Genomic DNA, 20,655 nt, shown 5'->3' on the forward strand with positions numbered 1-20,655 from the left:
ACCACAATGAGATATCACTTAACTCCGGTGAGAATGGCCTTTATCAAAAAGTCCCAAAACAACACATGTTGGCGTGGATGCAGAGAGACAGGAACACTCATACACTGCTGGTGGGACTGCAAACTAGTGCAACCCCTGTGGAAAACATTATGGAGATACCTTAAACAGATTCCAGTAGACCTACCATTCGATCCAGCAATCCCATTGTTGGGCATCTACCCAGAAGAACAAAAGTCATTCTATAACAAAGACACCTGTACCCGAATGTTTATAGCAGCACAATTCACAATTGCAAAGATGTGGAAACAACCCAAATGCCCGTCAATCCACGAATGGATTAGTAAACTGTGGTATGTATATACCATAGAGTATTACTCAGCTATAAGAAATAACGGTGATATGACATCTCTTTGGTACTCCTGGAGAGAATTGGAACCCATTATATTAAGTGAAGTATCCAAAGAATGGAAAAACAAGCATCACATGTACTCACCAGAAAATTGGTTTCCCTGCTCATCACCTAAATGCACATCGGGGAAGGATATCAATTGGATATCAGACTGAGACGGGCTTGGGGGGAGGGGATGGGTGTATGCCTACATGATGAGTGCATTGCGCACCGTCTGGGGAATGGTCATGCTTGAAGGTGCTGACTCGGGGAGGTGGGGGGTGGGGGGAGGGGATGGAGGTATGACTACATGGTGAGTGCCAGGCGCACTGTCTGTAGAATGGACACACTTGAGGCTCTGACTCAGGGGATGGGCAGGACATGGACAATGTATATAACCTGAGCTTTTGTACCCCCATGATGAGCTGAAATAAAAAATAAAAAGAAAGAAAGAAATCCAAATGGAAGTTAGCTTTCAGGGTTTCACAATTTGATTTTCCTCCTACTTCTCCTTCTTAGTCATCTTTCTTGGTTCTGCCTTATCTCTTCAGCTCCTAAATGCTAGAGTTCCTCAAGGCTCAGTCCTTGAACCTCTTTTCTATCTTTCTTCCTTTGGTAATCTCATCCACTTTTATGGCTTTAGATGCCATGTGTGTGTGCTAACAACTCCCTCATTTATTTCTTCAGCTTGGACCTACTCCCTGAAATTCAGCATATCGTAACCAATACCATATTTGACACCCCTCTTTGGATGTTTCATAAACATCTCAAACCTAATATGTCTAAAATCTTTCCCCCCAAACTCGCTGCTCCCTTGGCCTTCCACATCCAAGTAAACAGCATCTCCATCTTTGCAGTTGCTTAAGCCAAAAGACTTATAGATTTCTTTCTGGCATCCCATGTCTAGTCTATCAGCAAATCATGTCAACTCTGTCTCAAAACATTTTTTTTGTAGAATCTAATCATTTTTAATATCTCCACTCCACATCTAGGTCACCATCACCTCTCACCTGGATTTTTGTGTTTGTCTCCCAGTTAGTGTTCCCTGCTTAAGTCCTTGTCCCCTATAGTTCATTTTAACATTGTGGTCAAAGTGATCCTCTTAAAATATAAGTCACCTCTTTGCTCACAGCCCTCCCACAGATTCCCATTGTGGTCAGAGCAGAAAAGCTCAAGTACCTAGAATAGTTTCTAAACAAGGAGATTTCAACCACAGGACTACTGACATTTGGGGCTAGAGAAATTTTGTTGTGGAGGGTGCTGTCCTGTGACTTGTAGAATGTTTAGCAGCATCCCTGGCTACTACCCACTAGATGCTAGTATCACATCCTCCAGATGGGACAAGGAAAAATGGCTCCAGACACTGTGCTGTGTCTACTGGAGGGCAAGGTTGCCCCCAGTTTATAACCACTGCTCTAAACCTGATCCATACCTGATTCCACCTCATCTGCTATTCTCCCTCTCACTCACTCACCTCTAGCCACACTGGCCTCCTTGCTGTTTTTCCAGCACTCTAGATACTCCTGCTTGGAGTCTTTGTACTTGCTTTCCCTCTGCATAGACTATTCCCTTATATATGCACATGGCTCACTCCCTCACTGCCTTCCCATCTTCGCTCCAATATCTTAAAACTACAATACCCATCTTCCATTTCCTGCATTCCATTTCTCCTTTCCCTGCTTTGTTTTTCCCTTATATATTTATTGTCTCTCTTCCCCAGTTAAAATGTAAGCTTCATAGTGGTAGGGTTTATTTTTCCAGTTTTGTTCACTGCTATATTTCTAGCATCTAGGAATAGTACTTGACATATGATAGGTGCTCAATTAATATTTATTGAATGAATGAAGACAGTGAATGAAGAAAGTCTATGAAGTAATTGAAATATTTAAAAGGTGTTTCTGTTTTATTGATAGCTCAGGAGTTGGTCAATGACTGGTTAGACACCAAATTTAAGCAAGAATTAGCAAGTGATGGAGAAGGCAATGCTGAAAACACTGTGTCAAGTATCACTCTTATGCCAGAAGCCGATGGCCATTTGAAATATGATAAGTTTGATGGTAAGAACTCATCTGATTGTTCTAAGCTTTAATATCTAATGAATGTGTCTAAGAAGTCTTTATAATTGTTTTGAATGATAAATGATATATATTTTATTTTTCTGTGTTTTGCTTAGTTTTATTATTGGTTTTAATTTGTTGGGATTGAATGTAGATTACTTTTGCTATATCTTCAGTAAATTCATGGTGCTTTTTTAAATTAAAATATTCTATTACAGTTGTCCCTTGGTATCTGTGAGGGAAGATTGGTTCTAGGATTCCCCTTCAGATTCCAAAATCCTTGGGTGCTCTATACACATCCTCCCATGTACTTTAAATCATCTCTAGTTTACTTACAATACCTAATACATTGTAAAGGCTATGTAAATAGTTGCTATACTGTATTTTTTTATTGTTCTATTGTAACTTTTTTATTTTCTTTAGAATATTTTCAACCCTTGGTTGAATCTGGGGATGCAGAACCCATAGGTGGGGAAGGCTGGCTATATTTGTAATACTGCTTATGATTATAATAGCAATTAATGCTACTTAAGAGTACCCCTTCCCTATATATCATTGGACTATTTACTTTGATAGAGACTACATTTAAGCATTCATGTATCTTTTTTTTTTTTTTTTTTTTTTGAGACAGAGTCTCACTCTATTGCCCAGGCTAGAGTGAGTGCTGTGGTGTCAGCCTAGCTCACAGCAACCTCAAACTCCTGGGCTCAAGCAATCCTCCTGCCTCAGCCTCCCAAGTAGCTGGGACTACAGGCATGGGCCACCATGCCTGGCTAATTTTTTCTATATATATTTTTCGTTGTCTAGCTAATTTCTTTCTATATTTTCTTTAGTAGAGATGGAGTCTCGCTCTTGCTCAGGCTGGTCTCGAACTCCTGAGCTCAAAGGATCCACCCGCCTCGGCCTCCCAGAGTGCTAGGATTACAGGCGTGAGCCACCGCGCCCGGCCCATATATCATTTTTATATTTACAAAATGCTTCCTATTTCTTTATTAGTTATCACATAAAGGAGGTTATTATTTTTCTAGGTTTGTTTTTCCAGAGGAGAAAAAAAATACCATTGTGTGCAGAGTTAGTGATAGACAAGTTAGATGGCTAACTTGCAAGGGTTCCTCAAATACACTCAAGAGTCTGAGGTTTTTACTTCTAAGCATAGGGGTAAGCATGGTGATATTGGGGGCAGCTCCCGCTGCATGACTTAAACACCCTTAGTGAACACACCTGGCATCATCCCTCTTATTTAGGGCTCTACAAAATCCCCAGCTGGGAGATCACAAAATCATGATCTCTTAAAGTTAGAAGAATCCTTCAAATCACCTAGTCTGATCCACCTTCCTTTGCTACTCAGATAGAAATCCTTCTGCAGTGTCTCTAACCTAACACGTGGTGATGTAATCTCTGCCTGAACACCTCCCAGGATGGGGAGCCTACACTTGGGAGGAGCCCATTCAGTTGCTGTCAGGCCCTAATCCTTACAGAATTTCTTGGTTAGGGGAACTAAGATTTTGTCCTTAGTAACTTTTAACCCTTTAGTGCAACAGAAAATAACATGTTCTCTGTCAAGAACAGTCTTTTTCTTTTTTTGTGGGAGTTGTAACCATATCTGATCACTTATGTGCTTTGATGTTTCCAGATTAAATAGCACCAGTATTCTCAACAATTCTTTATAACATGGTTTCTAGGCCTTAGCATCCTGGTGCTGTCTTTTGGATATTTTCTAGTTTATTGTATCATTATTACAGTGGGATATGTCAATACTTCATATTTGTTCTAAAGCAAATATATGGAACTGTGAAACAGGGAACTGTTACTTTTTTTGATATGGTGCTAATAGATGTAGTTACATCCCTTTACTTAGTTTGGCTGTTATTATCTAGTATCATACCAGGACTCAATCATGTTATGCTGGTAGAGTTAAGGTTTTTTTAAATCAAAATATTGAACAAAAATATTATGTAATCATTAAAAAGGATTTTTACCAAAATATTAGTTAACATATGATTATCTCAATAGACACAGAAAAAGCACTTGACAAAATCCAGCATTCATTTCTGATAAAAACTTTCTGCAAACTGGTAATAGAAGAGAAATTCCTCAATTTGATATAGGGGATTTATATAAGACATCTAGAAAACAAGTACCAAAATGATAAACATGAACCTTACCTTATCAAGAATTACATTAAGTATAAATGGATTTAATTAAACAGTCCAATCCAAAGGCAGAGATTGGCAGAATGGATTAAAAATACACGACCTATCTATATGCTATCTACAAGAGACATACTTGTGATTTAATATATAAATAGATTGAAAGTAAAAGGGTGAAAAGAGATATACCATGCAAACCAAAAGAGAGCTGGAGCAGCTATATTTATACCAGAAAAAAATAGACTTTTTAAGATAAAAATACTGTTACTAGAGACAAAAAGTGCACTTACTAAATATAATTAAAAGGGTCAATTCATCAAGAAACATAATAATTATAAACACATATATACTTGACAGAAGAGTTGCAAAATACATAAAGCAAAAACTGACAAAATTGAAGAAAGGAATAAATAATTCAACAATAATACAGTCATATGTCACTTAAAAAGGGAGATAAGTTCTGAAAAATGCATTGCTAGGCAATTTTGTGATTGTACTTACAAAAACCTAGATGGTAGAGCCTACTGTACACCCAAGCTATATGGTATAGACTATTGCTCCTGGGCTACAAACTTGTACAGCACATTATTGTACTGAATACTGTAGGCAGTTGTAACACAATGGGAAGTATTTGTGTTACATACTAAACATATCTAAACATAGAAAAGATAGAGTAAAAATACAGTGTATAAAAGATGGTACACCTGTATAGGACCCTTACCATGAATGGAATTTGCAGGACAGGAAGTTGCTCTGGGTGAGTCAGTGAGTGAGTGGTGAGTGAATGTGAAGGCCTAAGACATTACTTCCTGTATGTTACTGTAGACTTTATAAACACTATATACTTAGGCTATACTAAATTTATAAAAACATATTTCTTTCTCTAGTAATAAATTAATCTTAGCTTACCATGACTTTTTGACTTTATAAACTTTTTAATTTTTTTAACTTTTTGACTCTTTTATAGTAACACTTAAAACACAAACACTTGGACAACTGTACAAAAAATATTTTCTTTCTTTATATCTTTTTTTTTATTTTTAAAGTTTTTAATTTTCTTTTACTTTTTAATCTATTTTGTTAAAAACTAAGACACAAACACACACATTTTTCTAGGCCTATACAGGGTCAGGATCATCAGTATCACTGTCTTCCACCTCCACATCTTGTCCAACTGGGAGGTCTTCAGGGGGAAAAACACACATGGAGCTATGTTCTCCTCTGATAATAATGCCATCTTCTGGAATACCTCCTTAAAGACCTGCTGTTTTACAGTTACCTTTTTTTATATATCAATAGGAGTACACTCTAAAATAACGATAAAAAGTATAGTATAGTAAACACATAAACCAGTAACATAGTCATTTATTATCAAGTATTATGTACTGTACATAATTGTATGTGTTATACTTTTATATGATTGGCAGCTCAGTAGATTTGTTTACACCAGCATCACCACAAACTCATGAGTAATAATACATTGCACTCCAATGTTATGATGGCAGCATCACTAGACAATAGGAATTTTTCAGCTCCATTATAGTCTTATGTGGCCACCTTCATATATGCTGTCCATCATTCACTGAAATGTTGTTATTTGACACATAACTTTAGTTGGAGACTTCAGTACCCCACTTTCAAAAATCTATAGAAGAACTAAAAAACATCAACAAGGAAGATGTCCAATATCATTAGTCATTAGGGATATGTGAATTAAAACTACAATGAGTTACCACTATATATGTATTAAAAGGGCTTGAATTTGAAAGACTGACCATACCAAGTATTAGTAATGATGCAGAGGAACTGGAACACTTTCAAACTGCTGGTGAGAATGTAAAATTGCGTAACCACTTTGGACAACAGTTTGACAGTTTCTTAAAAAGTGAAGCATATAATTATCATATGATCCAACCATTACACTCCTAGGCATTTTCCCAACAGAAAGGAAATCCTGTGTTCCATTGGTTCTGCATTTGTGGATTCAACCAACTGCAGATTGAAAATATTTGGGAAAAACATTGCATCTGTACTATATCTGCACAGACTTTTTTCTTGCCATTATTCCATAAAAAAATACAACATAACAGCTACTTATATAACATTTACATTATTAGGTATATTATAAGTAAGCTAGAGATGATTTAAAGCATAAAAGACAATATGGGTAGGTTATATGCACATACTATGCCATTTTATATCAGGGACTTGAGCATCCTCAGATTTTGGTATTCTTGGGAGGTCCTGGAATGAATCCCCCAGAGATACCACCGACTGTACACAAATGTTTCTAACAGTTTTATTTGCAATAGCCAAAATCTGGAAGCAATTCAAATGTTCATTAACAGATGAGTGAATAGACAAATGTAGTATATCCATACCATGGGATACTACTCAGCAACGAAAAACAATAAACTATTGATACATACAACATGAAAGAATCTCAAAATAATTGTGCTGAGTAAAAGAAGCCAGATCAGAAAAAGAGTACATAGTGTATGATTTAATTGATGTGAAATTCTAGAAAATGCAAATTAATCTGTAGTGATAGAAAGCATATCTGTGCTTACCTGAAGCAGGGCAGAGAGAATGATGTAGAGAGAGAGGAAGAGACTACAGATCAGCATGAGAAGACTTTCGGGGTTGATGGGTATGTTCATTATCTTGACTAAGGTGATGGTTTTAGTGGCATATACATGTCAAAATTTATTGTAGATTTTAAATAATATTTGCAGGTTATTGTATATCAGTAATACCACAGTAAAGCTTTTTTTTAAAAAAAAGCAGTAGAGGTCTCAAGTTGTTAAGACTGAAGTAATATCTTTTAGATTTGGTGGTGATGGAGTTTTTGGTGACGTGGGTGAGGGCAGTTCCTGAGAAGTGGAGCTTTTTTCCTCTTAGTTGAAGGTAATTGCTCAGAGCTACACTCATCCAATTGGCATTATCAGTTGCTATTTTTTGAACACTCACAGCTTTGTATTTTTACTGTACCAAGATTCTTTATATAAATATGAATATTATAACTGAAATTACATTTTTTTAAAATTTCCCTTTTTTTGTTGTTGTTCTGTTTCCCCCAGATTTATGTGGCTATTTGGAGGAAGAAGAGGAAAGTACCACAGTTCAAAAATTTATAGACCATCTGCTCCATAAAGATGTGGTGGATTCTGGGATGTTGGAAGATCTTGGAAGGAAGGAAAACCAAGACAAGAAGCAGCAGAAGGATCCTCATCTTACCATGGAGATGAGACATAAGCAGGTGGGAGGGAAAAACAAAATTAAAATGGATAACAGGAAGCAGTCTTTGTGTAACACATTTAATAAGCTTAAATAAAGACATAGGCTTTATTATGAAAAAGGGTGCCATCTGTGGTTTGGTTAGAAAGAACAAAAATAAAATATAAGAACTTCAGAAGAAAAATAATTCTCATAAACTGAGGGTAGGAAATAATTTATTTAAGAAATAACAAAAAAAAGATTAATTGATTTTGCCCAAGAGTATAGAGGTAAACTTTGTTTGAATGTGGTACTTCTGGCTCCCTAGTGCAATGGTGAGCTCTCTGGACTGTGATGTGGTACTTCCTATTATAAGTGTGCAGATTGCTTGAATTTGGTTTTGAATTAAGACATCAGTATATTAATATGAATATTCTGGTCAATGTTATAAGAATAATTCTTTTCTAGACAACTGAAATTCACTCATTTTGTGATTATAATTTAAAAGGGAGAAAAGATCTGAATTAAATCTAGTTCATCTGTTTTGAATTAGAAAGGCATGTGGGAACTTTTTTTCTCCAAAGGGAATAGTAGGTCATAGGAAAAAAGACTGGTATCTCAACACTTTGTAAAGGAGCCTCAGAGAATCAGAATGACCAAGTCTTTACTATATGTCCAGAATTAAGACTCAACTGGCATTAATGTTTGTATATGTGTGTGCCATCTCTTTTATAACACTGAATTTCTGATTGCTAAATTTGAAAACCACTGCTTTAAATCATTAAATCATTCAGGTATGCCTTAGCACTGGGGATGTTGGAGAAACGGGTAGAAGTATGATTCTAGTTTGGATTTATGACAACAGGGAGGGAAGAAGATTCAATAAGATATATAGCCATTGTCTAGAAGTCTTATCAGAAGCCTTATCACAACTAGAGAGTAAGATAAGAGTAAAGTGAAGTGAAGTAGGAAGGAAAGGACCATTCCTTAATTCATACCTAGCTAGTAAGCTCTCTAAAGAATTAACAGGTTTGAAAAAAGTGAATGTGCTTATTCGTGTTTTTGGTTTCCAAATATGATCCAAAATCCCTGGTATATTTAAATAATGATAGAAATGAATAAAGAGTTGTGGTGTTCCTTAAGGAAATAAGTCACTGTTCTATCCTTCGCAATGGAGCCTCCAAAAAGTATCCCTATTCTTTCTTAACTTAGAATGCAGACCGAGCCTAAGTAAAAGCAGTAGTGTATACCTTGGACAATCTTATGGGTGGGAAATCATTACTAAATAAGAATCCAGAACTCGGGATTTGGCCCATTAGATTATCAGTTTTTCTATGATGCAGATCACTCCTTGATGGTTTGAGTCCTCTTCATCTGACTTCATCTAAAATTTTGTATTGGCACTTACCCAGTAAACAAATGAATTCCCCCTATTCTACTGATAAACAGTGGGGGTCTGAGTCACAATATTTCAAACTGGTTGTGTTCAAAACTTCAGAATGTGTTCTAAGGTTTTGCATGTCCCTTGCTGCTTGAAAGGCTGCATTTCACCCCTGTTATATTCTCTGTAAGGTAAAAGAAAATCGCTTAAGACGTGAAAAAGAACGGGAGTGCCAAAGAATTGAGAAGGCCCTGAAAAAATCGGCCTTCTTGGAGGCTCAGTGTCTGGTGCAAGAGGAGAAGAAAAGGAAGGCTCTGGAGGCCAAGAAAGAAGAAGAGGAGATTCAAAGGGAGATGGTAAAGCTGCGGAGGGAGATAATTGAAAGGAGGCGCACTGTGGAAGAAGCATGGAAAATGTAAGCCAGCATGATAAGCAGTGTGGAGTTTTTTGGTTTAAGCAGTCATCTTGGAAGGGCTCTAAAGTTTTTAAAATGTGCAAACAGTGCAACAACAAAAAACAAAAGCAAAATCACCTACCATTTCACCATCTTAACAAGTTAACTAATTTCATTTTTCCATGTTTCTTCCTGGTCTTGGTCCCTTTACATACTTAATTACAATCATAAAGTACATTTAATTTGTTATCCTGCTTGTTGTAATTATTAATAACACATTGCCTGGAGTCCTGAAGTCTGCATATTATTCCATTGTGTTCCTATACCATAATTTATGTAATGAATTCCTCCCCATACTGGTAAACATTTCAGATTTTTTACCATTATATTATTGCAATGAGCACCCTTAAGCATAGAACTTTTTCATTCTTCTGAATTATATTCTTAGGATAAATTCTTAAGAGTGTAATTACTGAATTAAATGGATAAAGGCCTTTTTATGACTCTCTTAAAACATTGCCAAATTGCTCTCAAAGTGGGTTGTACACTTAATCTATTGCCAGCAACAGGCCTGTTTACCACACTTTTCTCAGCATTGGGGAGTATCATTTTCAATATTTGTACACTTTTAATAGGTATCATTAATTAGTTTATATTTACATGGCTACATATTATTTTTAAGGTTGAACATGTTTCCTATGCGTGTTTGGTAATTGTGCTTTGTCTTATTGTGAATTGCATGTCTTATTTTCTAATAATCATATGGAAAGTCACCATTGCCTTACTGCCACTGACAAAAAGAATATTAGACGTAAGAGGAAAATGAAAACAGTCCTCATAGGATGCTGTACTGTTATCCATCCTCATGTAGAAAATCAGCTTTATAAGGAAAATAACTAATGTATTTATTCTGAGAAATAGCACTGATGCATGAACTGCGAAAATCTTGAAACAATGTGACTAAAGTGTCTGAACACTCAAACTGTGAGGCCAGAAAGACCTATTAGATAATCCTTCCCACTGTCATCAGCTTTTCCCCATGATTTTGATTGCTCTTATTCTACCCAATTTAAGACAGCTCAGCAGTGGATGTACTTCATTCCTTCAAGTACCAGGCTCAGGCCTCCTCCAGATTGCTGTTCCTTTCAGAAAGCAGTCGCCAGTGTTTTACTGAGTTCTTTTTAAAGTCAACCTTGCTTTTCAGATTGATCCCAAGCCCCGGAAAAACTAGGCTGACCTAAAATGAATTGTGAAAACAGGTAACATTTGATGGTAGCAGAACGCTCTGTTCACAGTGGGCACTCAACAGATGTTCACTGACCAGTCATTTCTTTTCAAAGTTAAAATCTTATCTGTGGTTACAGTGAGAACAGATAATATGTTGTACTTCTTGTGGATATACTGATTTAAACTTTTCAGAAAGCAATTTAGCAATAAGCAAGAGTCATAAAATGGATTATCCCTTGACCTAGGAATTCCAGTCCTAGGAAAACTGCTCTTGGAAAATGACCAGAAAAGCAGACCTTTAAAGACTTGTACACAAAGATAATTAAAATAACATTATTTATAATAGCAGACAGTAATAAGTATTAGAGAAATTATTAAATAATGATTGTACAATAAAACAGGAACGACACTTTTTTTTTCCGGGTGGAAATATGGATGGCTTTTATTCCTCCCTAGTTTTTCACAATGAGCAGATACTACTTTCATCACATATATATATATTCCAATGTTATTTTTAAAAATCAGATTCATGGTATTAGAACTATATTTCTTTAATGTTCTCCGTGACCTGCCTATAACCATCTAATATAACATTGTTATAGCATTAGTAGATTGGAAAGAGTCAGTAAAATTTTATTGTTGGTAGGGCCTTTTAACTTATTTGTAAGCTATCTTAAATCTGCTTTATTACGTAATTTTTTTTTATTATTATTTTTATTTATTTATTTATTTATTTATTTATTTATTTTGAGACAGAGTCTCACTCTGTTGCCCGGGCTGGAGTGCCGTGGCATCAGCCTTGCTCACAGCAACCTCAGACTCCTGGGCTCAGGCAATCCTCCTGCCTCAGCCTCCCGAGTAGCTGGGACTACAGGCATGTGCCACCATGCCCGGCTGATTTTTCTATATATGTTTTTAGCTGTCCGTATAATTTCTTTCTATGTTTAGTAGAGACGGGGTCTCGCTCTTGCTCAGGCTGATCTTGAACTCCTGAGATCAAACGATCCGCCCGCCTTGGCCTCCCAGAGTGCTAGGATTACAGGCGTAAGCCACCGCGCCTGGCCTACATAGTTTTAAGGTATCTCTTTCAAGGTACTTATTAATTACAAAGGGAAAGATAATAAGTTTATACTGAACCACCTTAACCAAATGATGGTTAACATCACTGGTAATAAAACATAACATTGTATGCCTCTGTATGATATATGAGAATGAATGAGAGAATATCTATACAGTGTTCTGGCATCCCTCTCAATCTGAGTCCCCACAACTATAAAGTGAAGTTCCAGAAAGACTAGGTGACTTGTCTGAGTTTTCACAGCTGCTTTGTGGCCAGAGCTTATGAATTCTGATTTCTGACTAGGATCTATGTTTGCCACATCATTAATAGTATATACTTTATAGACATACACATACCTATGTAGTATATATACCCCAGTAAGAAGGCCATAGCTATGAGCTTGCTTAAATTGGTGAGTGAAGGAGGGATGGCCTGGATGAGGAAGAATAGATAGGTGGGTGGGAAAGGGGATTACCAGAAAGATGGGCAATGGAGTTAGTAAGCGATTCTGATTACTTGTCTAAGTGCCTTTTCCTCATTAAGTTCTATTTTTTTTCTCTTTTCAGCTATTTTAAAATTATTCTAGATTTCATTGTCTCCTTAGTCAATAACACTTGATTCTTCTATTATTTTTGTTCCTAGAAACCTTGCTTTGTGGTATAAATATTGTTTTCTTACTTGAAGATCCTTTTTTCTTCCTCACTATAAGAAGAGAGAGAATTTATTATTCTCTACATTAGAGAATACCTAGTAGTTGCTAACTCTCAAGTTTTGATCAGAATATGGCTCATTGTTAAACGCAATTAAAATACTAAGGTATCTACAGGACTTTCTGCTTTTCAATGTACTTTATAACAATTTTATTTCATTTAATCTGTATTTTATGAAGACATAAACTAAGGCTTCCCTGCCCTCCAAAAATCACCCTACTACATAGTTTTAGAGCCAGATCTAAAAATCTGTGTCTTCTGATGGAAAATTCAGTATTCATTACACTATAGTAGGTAGTAATTACTCATTTTTAAATCTATTGTACATACATATATTTTTAAATTGTTATTAATAGAGAGAAGAAAAGGCAAGAAGAAAATTCTCAAAAGATTCTAGAAAAAGGCATGTTTCAAAGTGCTCACATTCTTCTGGATGAAGAAAAAATGGCAAAAGAAAAAAAAAGGAAACTGAAAGAGTTATTAATCCAAACTTTCAAGGAAAATCAACAGGTGAGATTTGTAATGTCTCTTTATTCAGTGTTCTGTAGTATAAATGACAAGGAGCTCCATCAGAGATGGGCTAAGCCCAACTGAGCCTCATCACAAATACCAAAACTGCCCACACCATTTGTTCTGTGCTGCCCAGCTGAGCTGGTACACAGGGCAGTATACCAATCTAAGGCTATTCTTTATATATTTTCATGAGATCCTGGGAAATTGGGGGGATAAATTTAGGACGTCTTCCTAAATTACCCTCTTCAGAATAGCATTTAGCTATAATACTAAGGTAGCTCTCTGACAATTTTTCAAAGCTTGGGTTCCACTTTGATAGTCTTAGGGACCATTGTGTTCTGAATTATTCAGAAGATATAAGAACCAGTTTACTTGCCTTTTGGCAGCTCAGATCCTAAAGCAATGATATACTTATGTCTGCTCTTCTCTTTGTAATGGTCTACATTTTATTTTACCCTTTCTCCCTTTCTTTGTCTTTCTCTTTTTGTAAAAATAACTGGCCAATTTTTCATAGACAGATAAATATTCACCTCAGGCTACTTAAAGCAGTTTTTTTTTTCGATGAAATGGGTTTGCTAAAGGTGTGAATTAGGGGCTTATAACATTTCAGATAAAAGTAACTACTTGGCAGATTTGTAAATGAAAAGGTTGGATGAGAAAAAATAAATATGTATATTTTATTTTATTTTATTTTTTAATTATTTAAGACCTTTATTAACAGGTGCTTGCAGTTTGTTGACTTTTTTGAAAAAATCAAGTTGTAAACTTTTATTACAAATTAAAAATGAAGTTCTTAAAAATCTCAACTTGACCAGATATGAAACAATTTAAAAACCTTTAAAGGCTCATTGAGAAAAACCAGGCTTTTTTAAAAAACACATTTGTTATTACCAAAAAAGACATCTTTAGGTAAAAATAATAAAAACCCCATGCTGCGTAGATAATGCAGATAGTTATGTGGTCAACAGGCAAAAAGCAAGCACTTAAGGTCTTCAGCTCCAACCTTGTTCATTTCTTATTGCTGGATTTCATATTCATTTCTTCCTGTTGGGTGACTAAACCGGACGATGGTGGAGATGGTAAGCCGGCATTTACTCAGCCCTGCCCTGCTCAGCCTCGGGAGGAGCGGAGGAACTCTCAGCTGGTGGATCTAACTCTCAGCTGGTGGATGGGCTGCTTTTGTCTCTTTGCAGTCTTGTGGTTTAGGGTTTTCTGGGCGTTTGCGTCATTGAAGTTGCGGAGGTACCCACGTTGAGGCGACTGCTGACCTTGGGTCTCGTCTCCTTGATTCTCTGTATCCTCTTCATTGCCATCCTCTCTGGGCTGCCTTTGACGAAGAGGGCCCCTGCGGAATCGTGGTCTATAACCCCGATACATATTCGGTCTTACTGGTGGGCTACCTTGTTCTGCACCCTGGTTGTCAGCCCCCTCCATCACTTCTCCCTGCACAAGAGGTTGGGATACTGTGGTCGCCGCCCACGGGGTCTCGCGTGTGGCAAGGTGGGAGCCTTCGCCCGCGGTGCGTGGCGCTGCTGGCCTGGCCTTCAGGAGCGCGCTCTGGCCCCTCATTCTTTTCCCCACTCTCACTGTTCTGGTAACTCTGCTGGTAATTGCGTGGCGGACCCTGCGACGTGGAGAGCGTCTATAATGGTTATGGTCTGCTGCATATTTACTGCCTTGAACTGGGATTCCACCAGGGCCTGTAACATCGCACCTTTTCTCCTTCAACAACATCAGACTCCACAGTTTCTCCATCTCCTACACTGCGCAGGTGCTTCCTGGGGTTATTCTTCTTTATGGCAGTCTGGTGTACAAATACATCTTCTTTGGTGTCATTCCTGTTGATGAAACCATATCCGTTTCTTACATTGAACCATTTTACTGTCCCCAAACCTTCCTTGCGATGACTTTCTTGTCCCCACCGGCAGGCGCCGCTGCTCCCTGCGCCGCTGCCCGTGGTGCTGGGCTGGGTGTCGGGGTTGGTGCCGGGCTGGGTGTCGGCAGCGCTGAGGGCGGGGGCGGCGGGGGGGACGGCGGGCGGCTGCTGGGTCTCGCCTCGCTGCTCACGGTGGCGGCGGTGGTGACCGGGGCCGGCTGCGGCAGCTGCGGCTCCTCCGATGTGTGGTGGTAACTAGGCCGGCGCCGGCGGCGGTGGGGCTGCACAGGGCTCTCTGGGGTCCGCTCTCCGTTCCCGCTACCGATCGAACTAATATGTATATTTTATATCCTACAATATCCACCCCAGTGCCTTAGGCATTGCTGAAATTCAGTGAAAGTTAATGAAATAAATACATGAATGAATGGATTTAACAAGGGAAAAGAAAATGTTAGGAAGATATTGAGGGTGCTTGATAAATAAATGTAGGGATAGACTTATAAGGGCCCTGGAAATCAATAACAGAATATGATTTGGAAAACTAAGATATGAGAAAAAAATAAGGTGGTCAAGACAATATTTTTGAAAAAGATAGACACATTTGATGGCAGCATTTGGGACTGATAGGCAGGAAATTGTAATTATTCAGACATTAAACAACAAAATTTGGTCAGAACTTTGGCTTCAGGAAAAGAGAAGGAAACGTGGTAGGAGGAAATATTAGGAGTTGGAATTAACATTTTGAGAAAGATTAACAAAGACTGTTAGATTCTGCATCCTTCATGAGACAGATGGAGTTAATATATCCTCCTATAATAACAGTTTAGATTTCTAAGAGAAAATAGGAAAACAAATGAGTATTCAGGGGGCCATCTTGAAAAGGCATAAGGAAAAAGTACCATGATATGTTACCCAATGAATGAGAGATAACTACATGTGTTCTCTTAAAAATTAATTTTTAAAGTATATTGAAGTCTACTGTACAATTATATACGTTTTAGATGAAACTGCTAGATACAAATGTTAGTTCCATAGAGTTTTACAAAATTAGTGACCCATCTAAAAACAGATTACTTGGTTTTATAAGGACCAGTCAGTGTATTTAAAAAGGGGAAATGAGATATAATGAATAAAGTACCCCTAGTCTGCCACAGTTTCTGCTTGATTTGCACCTATGCTTTATTATTTTTTATTTCAAAATAATTTTTGACATGCAGAAAAGTTGCAAAAATAGTGCAGAGAGTTCCAGAATACCCTTCACCCTTCTTTTCCCAATGTTATTATTTTACATAAGCATAGTATAATTATCAAAACTAGGAAATTAACATTGGTACAATATCATTAAATACCATTACCTAAACTATAGACCGTATGAGAATATTGCCAGTTTTTCCACTGATGTCCTTTTCCTGTTCCAGACTCGATCCATAATTTCGCATTGCATTGTCTTAGCCTTGTCCAGTCTATGACATTTCCTCAGTTTTTCCTTGTCTTCTATGAGCTTGACATTTTTTAATAGAACTGGTGAGGTATTTTGTAGAATGTCTCTCAATTTGAGTTTTCTGGTGTTTTCTCCTGCTTTGATTGAGATTTTGCAATTTTGATAAGAATGCTATAATAAGTGACCCTTCTCAGTATATCCTATTAAAGAGTACATAATTGTTGGCATCAACTTGAATCACTTGGTTAAGTATGTGTTTGCTGGGTTTCTCCACTGTAAAGTTGCTATTTTTCTTTTGTCATATCTTGCGGGATATATTGTGAAACTGTATAAATATCTTATTTCTCCTTAAACTGTCAGCCATTAACTTTAGCATACATTGGTGGATCTTGCCTGCAGCATTTATTAATGTGGTATTTGTCTATTTTGTGATTTTTGTGTATTTCTCATTTCTTCTATATTTGTTAACTGAAATTCTCCTAGAAAGAACTATTCACTTATTTATGCAATTATTTACTTTATTCAGTGTGGGCTCATCGATATTTATTTTGTTCTATGGCTCATAATCTAGTATTATAGTTGTTTACATTGTTATTCAAATTGTTCCAACTTTGGACATTGGGAAATCTTTCAGGTTGGCTCCTTTGCCCTTTCATCATGCTTCCATACTTTTTTTCTTTGTGGCACTTACAAGATACACCAGGCTCATCTTGTGTTTTCCCTATCCTAGCCCTGGAATCAACCCGTCTGTATGGAACCTTGGTTCCTTTTATTGGAGAATGGTCTTTAGAAACCAAGATCTGAGCGGTAGGTGTGCTCACTGTTACTGGGGTGTCATTGTTACTAGGCCCTCTCAGCAGACAGAGCTAGAAAATATTATATATGTATGTATATTAACCCACACATATACATATTAGATTTATTAATATTTCTGTTTGTCCATCTGTATACCTATTAAAATCAACAAATTCTTACTGGTAACACCAATTCCAGTACAGCAACACAAAGGTCTTGTTATTCTTCCTCCTTTCCTTATTTGTAATTTAGTTCTCTGTGTGTGTGTGTGTGTGTGTGTGTGTGTGTGTGTGTGTATAAAAGCAATTGTGAATTCATAATGATATTTTCAATAATCCAGAATCAGAGGTTTCAGTGTCCCTTTTCCCTCTTTCTCATTTGTAACTTCCTCCTCTGACAGTAAGAAACCTGGCTGTCATTGTCTACACTACATTTACTTATTAATTCAGTCCTAGTATACTGTAAAAGTAGTTTCAGAATTGCTAACCCATACCACTGTGGAAACAAATGTACTAACTAAAGCTTAATATTTGTACAGTTATTTTTGGTTTTGACCTTACAGTATTCAGTCAAAATATTGTTTTCCAAAGTTACTGAGGTTAGCTCTTTTCTTCCCCTCCTCTTTCAGCGTGATTGCTATTCATTTGTAATGTGGTTGTGAACCTCTAATTTAGATTTCCCCAGCGTATATGGGTATAACTGAGACATGATAAAAATCTACCTAGCAGACTATTCAGGCTTTTACATGGACTTGGTTGGAGACAGGACAGTCCTCTGGTAAAGGCTACAGGAATAGTCAGGCCTTCTGGGCTCATTGTCTTGGTCCCAGTCCACACTCCTAACCTGGCTCTAAAGGAGCCTGAAGCTGCCCTTGCATAGTAAAACTTGGATACTCAGGAGCCTAGATATGACCATGGGATGAGAAGGAGGAAAATGCAGTGAACAGTGAGCAGCTAGATAACTGGAAGCTCTTGTCAGCACCTTCTAAATCTTTTGCTGGCATTAACCCTCCAGAAATAGCTGTATAGAGTAGTTGCAGGAAGACTTTACAGAATCTGTTTTTAGGAATTGCTCTAGCTCAGATTCCTTTAATTCTTGTAATTCTTTGTGCTTTGAGTCTGGATTTTATTTGTTCCTCAAAACAATCTCTTAACATCTCATTTGGGCCATGTTATTTAATAGGAGACTTTCTGAGAGAAACAGGCTGTCTTACCAAAACACAAGTTCAGGTGCAGCACTATTCAGGCATCTTTCCTACATACTTAATTGTCAAGTCTCTGCTTTATCAAAAACATCTGTGTTTTGTATAGAAACTTTCTGCTTCCAGCCTATCCTATTTTCTCTTTGATCTTGCACTGAAATCTCTTGGGGAGATTCAGCATTCCACGTGTCTTTGCTAATTAGCAGAAACAACAAGGGATTAACTATGAAATTCATATACTATTTGGAAAATGGCCTTCTTAATTCTCATTCTATTTTGAAATACATTTTTTGTTTTCTTAATAAGATTAGAAACTCCATGATCTTTCCTGCTTGTGAAAAGTGAAGGGAATAATGAAAGATGGGTGACACTAACCTACATCTTAGTTCTCTGGGGGAAGGTTTTGGTTTCCTTATTTGGTTGAGTTTTTCTATTACAGAGCAGGATAGTAATGACCCAAAGGAATCATTCATTCTTAAAAGTTATGCTTGTGGCATAGCACCTTCCAAAGCCCACCTCAAACTAAACCAAGGAAATGTGGAGATACTGTGTATGGAAAAGAGGCCTATATTTTTTTTTCTGAGGATGATGGAAACTGTAATTAAACACCTCATTTATATCCCATGATTCCTCTCAAAAGATCTTAGTTTTATCAGGACTGCCTGCACACCACTGAAGCAAAACCATTCCTGAGCTGACACATAGCAACCATCCTCTCAGCAACGTTATCTTATGTTTGGAGAGGGAGATGAAGGAAAAAAGCCTCTTTACAAAGAAAACTGCAGAGAAAGAGAAATGCCAGCACACCACCATGAGAAGAATATTGGGATTCATATAACTCTCCCCTCTAGGTTTACTGCCAAGGACAATGTGTGGTATACATTTTAGGAGGGGTTTGAAGCATTTTATTTTATTTTCTGTATCCAACTGTATAGAAATTTTTCATCTACAGTTGTATCCATTTATTAAGGAGGTTTTTTGTTTACTGTCTTATTATGTTCTTTCTTCTCTCAGCCTACGAGTAACCCAGATTTCCCATTCTCACAGAGCGGGCAGTGATGGCCAAGTTACTAAAATAGTGGGCTGGTGTTTTGCTTTTCAAAGTGAAGCTTTTTTTGATCCCAGAGGTTCTTATTTTTAAACATGATTTTTTCTGAAAAAAAAAAAAAAAAAAAAAAAAAAAAAAAAAGTAGCAATTACTTTTGAAAAAAGTAGCAATTAAATCTTTCTTTTAAAAAATTGAGAAAAGGATGGTCTAGCAGAGAAAAGGTTTTTCAGGAATAGGAAACAACATTGACATAGGTACAGAGTCATGAACAGTGCATGTGTGTATGTATACACTTTGCAAAGAGAAATGGAAGCAAATTTACTGTTCAAAATTAAATGTAATGAAATTGTTTCCTATTTGACGTCAAATTTGAGGATGATGGTGAGACTCAAAGGAAATAATGTTTGTAAAACTGATAGGAAACTACACAAATGTAATGTTGTGGTATTACTATTTAATAAAACACTTACTAAATTAAAAAATTGAGAAAAGGGTCTTTGGTATAAATGAAGCCCATTCTCTAAAATTTTACAGAGTAGAGTATCTTTTCTCCTAAACACTAGACGTTTCAGGTGAATATTTACAAGGATCTTGAGAGCCATGTGTGTGAGGAACAAATGACATCCTATCATTGTCTTACTGTCAGACTACCCTAGAGGTAAACCAGGTATTTGTCTGATACATTCTGAGGTAAGCTGTGTTCTTGGCATCGTTTGTGTCTGTGGCCAAGGGTGGAGAAGGGTGGGCAGGGAATAGGGATTTGCGTGGAGAAGGGGAAGAAGGTGTCAAAGGAAGTAACGAGAAAGGGAAAGAGAAGATGATGGGAGACAGGAGATCTGCATTTCCTAAAATCATGGGATCATGAGAACTGTTCCAGACTGTGTTGGGAAAGGAGCCCTATCCTAATGAGTAATCAGGTTATAGGCTGCATTACAGACTTTTTTCTTTAAAAGAGCCCACAGAGTTTTACTCATTAAGAATTTACTATATGGTTGGCCGGGCGCGGTGGCTCACGCCTGTAATCCTAGCTCTGGGAGGCCGAGGCGGGTGGATCGCTCGAGGTCAGGAGTTCGAGACCAGCCTGAGCAAGAGTGAGACCCCGTCTCTACTAAAAATAGAAAGAAATTATCTGGCCAACTAAAAATATATATACAAAAAAAAAATTAGCCGGGCATGGTGGCTCATGCCTGTAGTCCCA

The 20,655-nt window shown here is 37.2% G+C and overlaps 1 protein-coding gene across 2 annotated transcripts in view; it reads left to right on the top strand.

Moving 5' to 3' along the window:
* The window catches only part of CCDC191 (coiled-coil domain containing 191), a 96,799-nt gene that overhangs the window by 16,480 nt on the left and 59,664 nt on the right, over positions 1–20,655 (top strand). Inside the window, exons 4-7 of one of the 2 annotated variants that reach the window (XM_045540241.1) lie at positions 2,302–2,445; positions 7,676–7,854; positions 9,384–9,607; positions 12,940–13,093. In XM_045540241.1, coding sequence (XP_045396197.1) covers positions 2,302–2,445; positions 7,676–7,854; positions 9,384–9,607; positions 12,940–13,093 — 701 coding nt within the window. Of the gene's footprint in view, positions 1–2,301; positions 2,446–7,203; positions 7,246–7,675; positions 7,855–9,383; positions 9,608–12,939; positions 13,094–20,655 lie in introns of those variants that run through there. The other variant, XM_045540242.1, reaches the window with a different exon arrangement.

Source organism: Lemur catta, chromosome 1, assembly GCF_020740605.2.
Source record: "Lemur catta isolate mLemCat1 chromosome 1, mLemCat1.pri, whole genome shotgun sequence".
Lineage (NCBI taxonomy): Eukaryota > Metazoa > Chordata > Mammalia > Primates > Lemuridae > Lemur > Lemur catta.